This window comes from Rissa tridactyla, chromosome 2 (genome assembly GCF_028500815.1).
Source record: "Rissa tridactyla isolate bRisTri1 chromosome 2, bRisTri1.patW.cur.20221130, whole genome shotgun sequence".
Classification (NCBI taxonomy): domain Eukaryota; kingdom Metazoa; phylum Chordata; class Aves; order Charadriiformes; family Laridae; genus Rissa; species Rissa tridactyla.
The window spans coordinates 150,183,663-150,196,895 of NC_071467.1; the positions used below are offsets into that span (position 1 = coordinate 150,183,663).

Here is a 13,233-nt window from a genome sequence, read left to right on the forward strand (position 1 = left end):
TAAGATTCTAAACCCTCAGTTTTGAATGCTAGAGATAAAGTCTAGAGGTTTTCAAATCAAAAGGGCAAATGAAAATCTAATGGCAATTAAAGAGTATGCAATAGTCCTCTGTTTTTAGTAAGAGAAGAAGAATAACTTGTAAAAAGTTCCTCAAAAAGACAAATGTACATAAAAGATGTACAGCGGCATCTCTGTCAGTGGCCGTGCAGCAGACTGAGTATGGAGAACAGTTTCATGCTGTCCACATAATAGTAAGGAAGTTCAGTCACATAGTTATGCTTTTTTAAGAAAAGTTAACTTATTTTTTGCTGTGAGAGAAGCTGGCTGCTGTTCTTTATTTTATATAGGTCAATAGAGTCAATAAGAATCACTTAATTGTTTTAAGTTGCCTTGAAGTAAAAGCTTGGTGCAGAAAAGTAACACTATTGTACCTTCCACTCAGTAGCTGTAGAAGTTGAAGCGTCAACTAGGAAACATAACAGAGATAAAATATATAAAAGACATATAGAAGCTGTAGATTCACCTATGCCTATCTACTAGTCTTCTCTGTTTGCCAGCGCAGGCTTCCTCCATGGAACATATGATAAACGTACAATATTTCCCTCAGAAGTTAACTGCACTGTTTCAGCTTTTTATTTCTCATACTAATCTTATCCTCTTCATTACATACCTTGGAATCATTCACAGACACTACCTGAGCTCCACTCCTGGTCTGTATGGTTTCCGCATACCTACTGCATAACCACATTCAAAACAGAAGACTGCTCAACTGAATATTTAGTCTCTAATCCACACTTTGTTAAACACACACGCAGCTCACGAAATGTAAGAATACATGTGAAAATTCTCAGTCCTTACAGGTGCTTGATACTCCCTTTAAATTTTCTGGCTTTGTTCTGGGTTTCTAGTATGTATGAAAGTCAATGATAGTAGAATCCAGAAAAATCATCATAGTTTTCAGAATTTCTGTAAGGCCAAACTAAAAAAGTAACTCTTTAAGCAGCTCTTGTCTGTACCAAATGACAAAGAAAAGCTTTAAGACCTGCCAGCCAAATTTGCCAGGAGAAAAGCTAATATCAGAGAATAACTGCTCTCCTAGAACCTGTCAAGCCATTTTGAGGAATACATGATTATGAAATAAGGAATGTAACAGGGATCCAGCCAGATGAACTAGAAAGACCAGAAACAGCTAAATATCAAACTGTAATAGGAAGTTCTCATCACCTGTGTATGCTTACAGGCTACAAGTGACTTTGCTTTGCTTCTTTCTGGAAGACAATCTTGGCGGATCTCCACATCCCTGTTAAGATGTATCTTTTTGGTTAAGAACTTCACAAAATGTTTACAGAAAGAGAATAAACTTCACAGTAGTTTCTAACAAGACTGCTTATTGTTTTAGTCCCAAATTCTGTAAAAGGAACAAAGTCATGCTACAGACTATGTAGCCTTCCTGTCTTCGGTGACTTACTCTTCCCGATGAGGAGGAGAGCAGCTTGGATGAGGAGCTACAATTTCAATTACTGCTCTGCTGGCCTGAAAGGAGGAGAAGGGAGAGGAATGGATGTCCTGATTTGTTTGGGGTTTTTTTGGGGGGGAATCTAATATCTTAACCCTCTGAGAGGCAGAACACTCAACCAAGCAAATAATTTAAACATGTGTGGGGTTGCACTGGCGTCAATGTTTTAACTAAGCATTGCTTTTAAGTATTTTGCTGGATTGGTATCAAACTTATCCATACATGGATGAATCACACCTTGGGAAAAGATAGCAGCATTATCTCTTCTAGTACTACAAGTCTAAATAGCACAATACATCAGGTACATGTCACGGTCTTGCTAATAATAATAATTTCTGAGTCATTTTTTTTGTAGTAGTAGTAAAAAGTATATTCTACTCTTGATCTAAGATCTTGCTTACTTGTTAATGGTTTAAAATATTTTGAAAAACATTTTAAAAGTTGAAAACCTTCAATAGACAATTTTTTCATACGAACCAAATTCGATATTTGATCCCTTTGTCCACTCTTTGCAAACTCCATAAATTTTGTCCCAAACAAAAGTCTCTCCATCTTAAAAACCAGATAGACTTTGTTCACCACAATTTTAGCAGCAACTTATGTTATTTTTGGTGCTTATACTGACCACATTCCAGTATGAAGCTATCCATACTGGATACTACAAGTGATAGTCCTGAGTACCGGAGTATGTCTGAGATTTTATAAATATTAATTTATATTTATTGGCATTTAAATTTCTCAGTTGATTTATAATGTTAATTCTGTTAGGTTTATACATTACTCTAAAGGCTGATTTTTAGTGAGATACGTTGTGAACTTGATTTCATTTATTTATACTTCTACGCTACATGGCTAACTGTTCATACAACCCATGTTTACAGTTGTGTACCATCTAGCCTTTTGCCACTGGGTGACAGCCAAAGCATGAAAACAAAAGCCCTATTCAGGAAAAGAATTCCCTGCACTGCTATATGAATATCAAGTGAATTATGCAAATCAGAACAGGAGGAGTTTAATAAAACTCTCTTTCTGACTCTCCTTGTGTATAAGGAGGGAAATATGCTGAGAATCTTGAGGTAAATATCCCTGTACAGGAACAGTAAGCACAGTAAATGCCGACCTCAACATCTAACTGGAACACTTAATCGTAAAATTCGAGGATCTTTGTAAGCTATACAAATCTACATCACAAAACCAGAGTGCAGCAACTGTCTCTGTAAAAAGACAGTCTTTTTCTTTGGTCCTGCAAAGGAATAAGAGGGGAGAAAAGGGTCAGAAATAAGTCTGAGTTCATAAAAGGAATGATGGAGAGTAATAAAGCAGATAAAATACAAATAAAACTCCACTTGAAAAATTTTAAAATTATTTTACATGACATTGCACATTTCCTTTTGGAATAACTTTCTCTAACTGAGGCTATTATTTATGATTTGAGAACACATGTAAAAGGAGAAGGCAAAACAGCTACCTATCATACAGTACTTTGAAACGATGCTCTGTAACTTTGAATTTTAACTTTAATAAAAATCAATTTGCTAAAGGTTTATCTGATTTCCCCCAAAATGCAAAAGCTTCTAATACCTCCTTAATTAATTCTCTTTTTTATATATAGCACATTTTACAGTAGGATGCAACTAACCCACGCAGTCCTGTAGAAACAAAAAGTAAAATATCCTTTTAAGTCAGATTAGACTTGACTATATTTGTGCCAGAATTACTAAAAAAATTTTTTTCTATATTCAAAGTGCTATGAATATGAATAGCTTACATCATATTTTCAGGTTCTGTTGCACAAGCTCCCACTGCTTTGGTGACATTCACAAGTAGTGCCTGATCAGTTCCAGTAAGTAACTTCACTAGAGTTGGTATTCCACCACATTTACGGACAGTAGTTCGATTTATTGGCTCTTGGCAACATTCTGCCAGTGCTCCAACAATATTTACAAGAACTTCTTCAGGCTGGTCAGTGAGCAGTCCTACCAAAGCTTCTACGGCTTTACATTCCCGAAATCTAAAATATAGAAATAAAACCGAAGTTGTTATTTTGAGTATGTTACTGTCACAAGTTTAATTTTATAACTGAAGTATAATTATCATTGGTGCATAATGTTTAATTTCTGTATGTAAAGTATCGTGTTGAAGAAATCACAATCTAGGTAAAACATTTCAATTAGTTCTTGAAAGTGTGACATACAGCATAATTTCTTACTCTACCTTTTTTAATACATTTCTCTTAGCTATCTAGGAATCTGTAGAGTAGTTTGAGGGGTTTTTAAAACTTGACATGTAGATGCAACATCTATAAATAGCTGAAAACATACTGGAAGATTGGCAAGTACTGTGGCATCCTGACTTCCAGTACTTTTTCCTGCCATGTTAACAATAGCTAGAGTAGTTGTGTATCAGACACTCTTCCACCTTTCTGGACCAAGGTATCGCTCTTACTTTTCACTAGATGTCAGCCTTTAGAGGGTTTGCCCTGACCAGTTTTATACTTGATTCAGGCCTAGTAAGTGCATTATCCTAAGGTCAGGCCTATAGTTCTAGTACATTTCTATTGTACTATGTTAGATTCCATTTTGAAATCAAATAGTTGACAGAAATTTGAGTTGACTGCTATATTAATACTTCCCCCATTCTTCACAGACTTTTGATACTGAAAAACAAAAATGTGTTTTTAAAAATCCTGGAGGTCCCATTCTACAAACAGAAGGTCAGCTTTCAGAATAGGACTTTACTCCTCAGTACTGAGGTTGCCTTCTAAGTTCATTTTGTTCAGAACTTAGAAGATTCTTAGCACTTAACAAATACTGTATCTTCCTTTCATACATTTTCTGTGATACACCTTGACAATTCCACTTGGTATATCAAGCTAGATCTAACCTGTATATTATCCAATAATTATGCTTTGATTTATACCTTTGTGTAAATATGTATATTTCCTACCCTAAAGAGATAATTTCTCTGAGGGTACAGAGTTCTCATTCGTGCTTCCCCCGTGGCTCTTAGCTTCTGAAAATGTCTACTTGAGCTACAAATACTCTTAATTTTCCAGGAAAGAGTTGTACCTGTGGCTTTTCTTTCATACAAAAAAAAATTAGTATTTTTGAGGTTTTGATGGCAGAACTAGAACTGTTTCAATATAAGTTTATCTTTCCAAGCCAGTTTATCAGTATAACAATTAAAGTAACTGAGAAATTAGAAATTGAGTATCAACTGCTTCACAGATGGAACATACGAGCTGGCTCTGCGATGGGCAGACTACACTCTGACAGAGCTGTTGGCTCAGGCCATCTTGTGTTCAGAAGCAGTAGGGCTGCTTGCACACAAACTGGAAGCTGAGCTAGTCAGGCCCGGCCCAGGCACCTGTATCAGCTCATCGCTGAGTCAGTACATCTCATCAGCGTACTTCAGGTATGGGAAATACTCTGGAGTAGCTCGAAGGCAATTAAGTGGGCCTGCAGGAACCAGCAAGGTTTGTTAGTTCTAGCTTCATGTCAGACTCAAGCTCATCCCTCTAGATTGACTTATGTTTTCGTATTATCCTCCCTCCCGGTTCTGTAGTGCCCTCCCATCTTGAGTTTGGGTATGGTTTACTGCTTCAGACTCAGCACTACATAATACATGAATTCAGCTCAAGTCTGGAGCTGTGCCTGGCTAGTAACCTTCCTGGAGCACAAGCACTTGCCAAAGATATGTGAGTAGCCCAGCAAAAATCTGTTTGCATTCGGCCAGAATTATTGGCTACAGCTATACTAATAAATAAAACAGGCAATGGCTCATTCTCTAGCCCTGAGGACAAGCAGCACAACATAGCATCCATATGGCTAAAATCTCTTATCCTCACAATTCAGGGTGGCCTCACCCATTTTGACTAATGGAAACAATCTGCTGCCTGCAGTGTTCCCAAGGAGTGTCTGGGCATTGTCTGGGAGAGTGCTTGCTGGCACAGGCCAAACTGTGTAAGGGACTGTGCTAGCAGTTAAACAGTATGGATAATCATAACATAGTGCCTGAACCTTGAAAGGTTTGGCCCTGTTTAGTTTACTAGTACAGAGAGCACCATTCAATCCATCTCATCGCTGATTGACCCAGAAACAGGATGCCTCTGTGCAGATACCCAAACCCCACAGAAAAGGCAGCTATACCCTTCTGAAAAGTCAGGTTACTGTGTAATCAAAAAAGCAAAAAGCAGCAAGACAGCAGTAGTATATGTAATGAACGTGGCTCTCTATACCAACAGTTTGGGAACTCATTTAGGACAGTAAAAAGCCAGACTGTAAATGCTTATTACTGGAATTCTTTCTATTTTTTATGCTGCAGTTATCTATCATATCTGCTTGTCCAGTAAAGTACACTAAAATCAAGGCTGCAAGAAGAGGTTACCTCTTACTGATACTCCTTCCAGCCTACAAATCTTACATTCCTCTGTACAGAGCAGCATAACTTCAGCAGGAAGACTAACACACACTCCAGTGGAGAAGGCTTTTTTTTGAGGTAAAGTGCGTGAATCTGACAAACGAATTTTAGATGAGTCAAGTATTCTCAATCATTAAGCTGTTCCATGAAAGGCAGAGGGTGATAACTCCTGCTGTCACATTCTCAGACAATCATTCAAAACCCTGATACGGAGAGGTTGAACATACCTATGGTAGGACTCTCATCGGTTAATGCCACTCATTTAGAAGCTGGGTGTCCAGACTAAGCTACTTTTCTGAGCCCTTTCTGTAGTCAAGGAGAGAGGCACCTAGGTTAATTATCCTAGATTCCAGTATATTTCTAAAGTAGGGGACATAATGTGTATTAGATAGCTACCCTAGATGAGATAATTTGCTCTCTGTCTGCCTTGTAAAACGTTAAAGCTAAGTGTGCTAACTGCTCTCTCTACCATGTAGCATTGATTCCGGTTTGTAAACTACAGACAGGAGTGGGGATATCAGATACACCCATGTGTCAAACGTTTAGTATGTGCTAGTACACCTCCTGACTCAGTGTCCTATATCTTAATTATTCTTCAGAGGCGCCAATTGTCCCCATTGACTCTTAAGATTCTAGGAACTTAATACTGTTTCCACTGTACCCTGATGAGGTCAGGTAGCAATTTTTTAAGTACTATAAAACCTAAGTTGAAAGCCCAAGTGATTATAAAGTACGGTTTTGAAGAACCATGACACAACAATTATGAAAACAATAGAGGCCCATAAAATCAAAACACGAGATTGTAATAAATGTTTGTAAAATTAAATTGTTACTTTGACACATTTTCTCCACTGATTGCACATTTCCAGATTGCTCCTGTCACAGCTGCTAAAAGTTGTTTGTTTTCAGAGTTTCCAAGCAGAACAGACAGTGGTTCTAGACCTCCATGCTGTCTAACCAGGTCACGTGTTTCTTTATCTTCTGCACACTATACAAAAAAAATAAAAACATATATTGTGTAAAACATTTTAAATGATGCCTTTAAAAGCTAGGTGTATGATGTTGTAACTAGCAAAAACTAATAAAGAAGAAAACGTAAATGTTTTATTAAAGTAACTGAATATGCTAACAACTCACTAAGAAAGTCTGACAGTAAACCACTACTGTATATGCTGCAGCGCTTATACTGTTACATTGTCCACCTTGTGGGCAAACAAACAAAAAAAACCCAAAACAGCTCTTTGAACAGTATGCCTTGCCTCTTGCAATTGGTTACCTGTGCAATTTAGGGCTTGCACACAAGAAGAGCAATTAAATTACAATATTAAATATGCAGCTAAAATATTCTCAGAAGAATTAAACCAAAGACCATCAACATTTTTATAATTTCTTACACATTAGAGAAATAGTAAAACTAAGAAAAAAAGGGCTAATCCTGGCTCTCATCTACTGATGGTAATGATACAATTACCTTAAATATGGCACTTGCACAATGCATCTGAAGCTCCTCATGTTCTCTACTCAGATTTTTCACAAGGTTCTCAATCATTCCTTCTGTCCTTATTGCAAGTCTGTAACTTGGCTAAAAAGATAAACTGCATCTTTTAAATCCTGTATATTACCAGTTAATAACACTAATCACAATAATAATAATACAGGCTTTGATCTTGAGAAGCCTTGTACTTTATTTTAAGCATGAGTCACCTGCATTGCCTTGAAAATACTATTGATGTTCTCAAAGTTAATAAAATACATAAATTCTCTGCAGTGCTCTTCAAATCACCTGTAAAACCAGGTGCTGCAATGCCTGTTTTGTAGACACCTGGCTTAAACAGAATTCAGAATATTCTGAAAGTTGTCCAGACTCCCTCCTCAGAGCCAAGGAAGAAAAAGTTGCTTCAGAATGCAATCAAGAAATACCCACTCATTTCATTGAGAGCCAACAGCCTAGAACAAGGTTAGAAAAACATTGTTGTGGTTTCAGCTGGGATGGAGTTAACTTTCTTTCTAGTGGCTGGTGTAGTGCTATGTTTTGGATTTGGGATGAGAAATGAGAGCACACCGGTGGTTTTGGTTGCTGCTAAGCTCTCAAGGCCTTTTCTGCTCCTCACACTGCCCCACCAGCGAGTAGACTGGGAGTGCACAAAAAGTTAGGAGGAGACACAGCCGGGACAGCTGACCCCAACTGACCAAAGGGGTATTCCATGCTGTATGACTTCATGCTCAGTACATAAGGCTGGAGAAGAAGCAGGAAGGAGGGGACATTCGGAGTTACGGTGTTTGTCTTCCCAAGTCACCACTACACATGTTGGAGCCCTGCTTTCCTGGAGGTGGCTGAAGACCTGCCTGCCAAAGGGAAGTAGTGAATGAATTCATTGTTTTGATTTGCTTGCATGCATGGCTTTTGCTTAACCTATTAAACTGTCTTTATCTCAACGCATGATGTTTTCCTCACTTTTACTCATTCTCTTCCCCATCGCAACTGGGGGGAAGTGAGCAATTGGCTGCATGGTCCTAGCTGCCAGCTGGGGTTAAACCACAACAGTCCTTTTTGGTGCCCAACGTGGGGATAGAAGGGTTTGAGATAATGACAGATTTGATTGGAATGTGCTAGATTGAATTTACAGCTGTTATTGCTGTTTAGTTATTAATTGTCAGGCTCCTGTGCTTGCCATGAGGTTTGCTTGCCCTACTGCAAAATTAGAGACTTACGCTCGTTAGTGCTTCTTGCTTTTGCTGTTTGCTGTACTGCTGTACTGCTTATCACCTTACTCTGCTGTGCCTGGAAACATTTTGATAACAGCAATGGCGATGCGCCTGGGCTGACGATGGCCAGGGCTGTTGTTTTCTGTGCTGTTGTACTGGACAGGCTGGAAACTCCAGTGTGAACTTGACTCGAAACAACTCCACAGTCACTAAGGTCAGTGAAGAAGGAGGGGGAGGAGGTCCTTTAGGCACTGGAGCAGATTCCCCTGCAGCCCGTGGTGAAGACAAACTTGTTCTTAGAATTAAAATTTTTAAGCGATTTTTTTCTTCCAAATTTTAACCCATGGACTTTTTAACAAGGGACCATTATTTAAGAGAGGGGAAACATCTGTGCAAGAGACGCTTTTAGTGTTATTTCCAAATTTGGGCAGATAAGAAACCCTCAAAAACTTCACCTTCTCAATATAGGCTTACTGAAGCTAAAATCTGCCAGGTTGCTTTCTCATGCAGCATGCATAAACCTGTGTAGTTCAAGAAGCTAATTTTGAAAATACAAAGTGTTTTATAATGTAAAATCTTTTGAAAAATCATATCTTCCATGTCTCAAATTCACCAAGAGAATTTATGTATATTTTTAACCTTAAGTGCAATGCACCTTAATTTCAAATATGATTCCACAAATGGAAAAATAACCACTCACCTTATATGGTGAGGGCAAAAGTGCTTGTATTCAAATTTAAAAACTGAATATATTCGAAGTTGTGAAACTCGTCAAGGAAATATGTGGAAAACCCACATATATTCCTTTCTTCTTTTTGAAATCAGACACTGTCTTACCTAATTCACAAGGACATTGTAAACTATGCTGCCCTGCACTGCACTGGATTGTCTTGGCCACATCTGCAGGTCAGCTATGTAATATTTAAATGTACTGATTAACCAGAACTTAGCATCTTGAGTTGCCAAATTTAAGTACGATGAAAAAAATTGAAAAACAATGACATTGATTAAGGATTTCATTTCTATATCTTTTCTTTCACAAAATATGCCTAGCCTTTTAAATAAAAAATATGCGGTCTTTACTTCATTACAAGATGTGACCTTCTCAAAAACAGTTTGACCATACAGAGCATCTGCTTCCTGATGGGATAACTGTCCTGGTTTAAGTGACAGTCAAATGAAATGCTTCCTTTTAGTAGCTAATTGTTTTAATGACTAAAAGTAAGTTAGCTATATGTGTTTACTTACCTCTGAGGCACATTCTTGTAGCGTCCCCACTACTGGGGTTAAGATGTTTGCATGTGAACATTTGAGCCATCTAGCTAATAATGGAATGCCACCAGCTTTACGGATTGCTTCTTTATTTTTGGTGCTTTTGCTGCAGCTCCAGAGTGCCAAAGCCCCACAGCGGGCTATTTCTGTATCTTTTGCTTGGTATGATGTTAGACTGGTTGATCCCACTGAATTACATTCCAACAGCCCAACCTAAAAAACACATTCTTTTAACTATCTACAGGGAAGTTTGATACTATACTGCTTCTTAATGGTGGTAAACACTGTGACAAGAATCACGTGTGCAACACATGATGTATTTTTTGGACAAAAATCTGCATATGACAAGACGAATTTTACAAATTTTAATGTCTGCTTACCAGTCTCTTGATTCCTCCATGCTGCCTTACTGTCCTTCGTGCTTGTTTAAATCTAGCAACATTAGCAATTGTTTCAGCTGCCAAACATTTTAGGTCTTTATCTGGAGAGTCCAGTATTTTCACCATGATCTCTAAGCCCCCAAGATCTGCAATTGCATGCCTGATCAGCGTATTTTGACTAATTTCCTTCAGGATTTTTAATGAACCAATCTAAATAATGGAAGATAACAGAAGTTAAACATTATTTAAATATACATAAACAGAAAAAATATATAAAATTCTGGGTTATCTAAAACATTTTATCTTTTAAATTGAATCAGAAGAAAATAAGGAAACTGAAAGTCAAATAAATTGACTTTTTTTCTAAAAAAAACTTGAAATTGAGAAAATACAGAAATTATAAAAGAAAGAAATCATTTTCTTTAGACTATATAACTTTGAAAATTGAAAAAAAATGTTCTAGTGGAAAAGGCATATTCATTGCTCTATTTGACAAAGCTACTTACCTGACATTTAATTTCTTCTGTATCAAGTAAATTAATTAACACTTCAAGACACCCAATGTCTCTGATGGCCAACTGACAAGTTTCTTGAGCCAGATTGAAATCTCTCATTGAACACAATGCGATTACAGTAGCTGTTGGATTACCTCCCTAAAATAAAGCAAATAATTAACAAATGTGTAAAGTGCATTTAATATAAAACTTAATCTCTTCTACTCGTACTAGTAAAACTACTACTAAAGAAGAAACACGTTAAATTATTTTGATTCTATGGTGTTAAATAATGCAGACAGTAAGAAATGGAATTATTGATAAAGTCTGCAAATGGCATATAGATTGAAGTGAGAGTGAACAGCACAGGTGACAAATTACTAATATGGCTTGCTGTGAATGGACTAGTAAATTAGGTGGTCGAATATTGTGAGTTTTGTATGAGTGTTTGCAGATAGCAAGAGAACACATAGTGAAGATACAGACATTTCAGAGAAACTATCTGCATTCTTTGCATTGGTGTTCACTCTGGAAGAAACCGAAGAGAGTCCAACTTGAATCTTCCATTGTGGAGGACATTTCAGAGGATTTTTCTGAAACCGAAATCACTGTAGAAAGTTTTTATTAAAAAACCCTGACACCGTGGACAATAATAAATTGCCATTATTAGATAGTATTCAACTGAGTTACAAAGAAAACAGGGTAAAACAGTTGATTCAGTACAAGTGGCATGCATCCTCTTGCTTCAAGCTGCCCTGTTACCAGTGTCCTGGGAAACAACAAAGTTGACAACTTTGAAAAGACATCAAGGGTTATTCAAGGCCTTTCAGCCAAATATCTATAATGGACAAATTGGTTGACTTTAATAAAGAACAGAATTAGCAGATATCTGTCTAAACATGATATTCTTGCAACAATATGATATACTTAGAGTCACCGTGGGTCTGTTAAGATAAGTCTGACCTTACAAAACTTACCAGACTTGTGGCAATGGAGATGTAGTTGATACGGCTAACTGGACTCCATAAGGATTTTGACAAAATCCCTCCCTGATACCTTTTAAAAAAACTAAGCCATTATAGTATAAGTCAAAAGGTCATTGAATGGATTGAAAAGAATGACTAAAGGATAGGAAACTGGGGATAAGAGCAAACAGTAAGTTCAATAAAGGGATGTGATTTAGTAGAGTTCCACGGATCTGTGTTGAAGTTGTGCAATCCAACATACTCACAAACACCCTGAAAAATGGAAGGACTTGTTATGTGACAAAGTTTGTTGATGATATTATGATTCAGGGTCAGTTGTAACAAACTGGTAAAGAACTTACTAAGACTAAGAGGGTAATAAAATAGCAAATGAGAAAATGAGAAGTGATGCACACCAGAAAAACCAATCCTAACTCTACAGATTAAATGATAGGTTTTTAGAAGACCATTAAAAATTAGAAATTATATATTGCAGTTAGGGTAGATGGCAATCAAAAAACAAATGGAATATTAGGATTTATTTGGGAAAAAACAGTGAACAGAGAATGTCACTATAGCACCGTATAAATCCACCGTTCACATTCACCTCCAAAACATCATGCAGTTCTGCAGCCTCAGTTTCAGGAAGGTTACTATAGCACTGGAAAAGTTTCAGAGAAGACCAATAAAGAAAATCCAAGGATTTTTCAGTCTAGAAGAGGGATGTCAGAAGGGATATAATGGAGGTCTACAATGTTAGGGATGGCAATGAGTGGGATAGGCAGGGACTGAGGTATAATAGGATTCAGGTTAAAAAGAAGAAAAGGGTGATAGCTCTTCAAATGAGGCAAGAGACTAGTGGAACTAGTTATGAAAGCTATAAGATTTCATTGAAGGTCAGTAAAAATGTAAATATCTCATTCAATTTTCAACTCCCTGAGCTAAAAACAGGTAGGGGCTAGAAAGCTGTGTTTGCCTTGTTCTTACTTCACCCTGGGCATTCATTATGGTCCTGGATTTCTTCTGCCTTGGCGGAATATGAATGGAGTTTCACACTACTATAAGCCATTGCAGTCAAGTTGTGGAAACTGGAGGTCGGGACATCTGGAGTGCAGAAGATGAGCTTTAACCACAGAAAACTTCCCTCCCGATTATCGTGTCTCTCCTCCTGTTGCTGTCAAATTATTGGGATACATTGTCTTTTGATCTGCCCAATACAGTTTCTTTTATGTCTAAATTTAAGGTCATACACTTACAAATAGTGAAAACAGGACATAGCTCAATGTAGGAGTTCTATGTTGGAAACCAGAGCATAAAAAGACTTGGGATGTTGAATATGAACTTAAGATTACAGTGTAAAATTTGATTAAAAGGATGAATTTTGGGATGTGTACGTGAAAGTACTGAATAGGAACATAGGTATTATCCCTTTTTAGGCACTTGTGCAACTACAACTTAAATTCTGGGTCTAATTTTCCTTT

The 13,233-nt window shown here is 37.3% G+C and overlaps 1 protein-coding gene across 2 annotated transcripts in view; it reads right to left on the minus strand.

Annotated features, from left to right (window-relative positions):
• ODAD2 (outer dynein arm docking complex subunit 2) overlaps window positions 1-13,233 on the minus strand; it is an 87,255-nt gene that overhangs the window by 46,001 nt on the left and 28,021 nt on the right. For both annotated transcript variants that reach the window (XM_054193330.1, XM_054193329.1), the window contains exons 10-15: window positions 10,800-10,946; window positions 10,294-10,503; window positions 9,890-10,126; window positions 7,407-7,517; window positions 6,769-6,923; window positions 3,285-3,527 (exon numbers count right to left, since the gene is read on the minus strand). In XM_054193330.1, coding sequence (XP_054049305.1) covers window positions 3,285-3,527; window positions 6,769-6,923; window positions 7,407-7,517; window positions 9,890-10,126; window positions 10,294-10,503; window positions 10,800-10,946 — 1,103 coding nt within the window. The remainder of the gene's footprint in view (window positions 1-3,284; window positions 3,528-6,768; window positions 6,924-7,406; window positions 7,518-9,889; window positions 10,127-10,293; window positions 10,504-10,799; window positions 10,947-13,233) is intronic.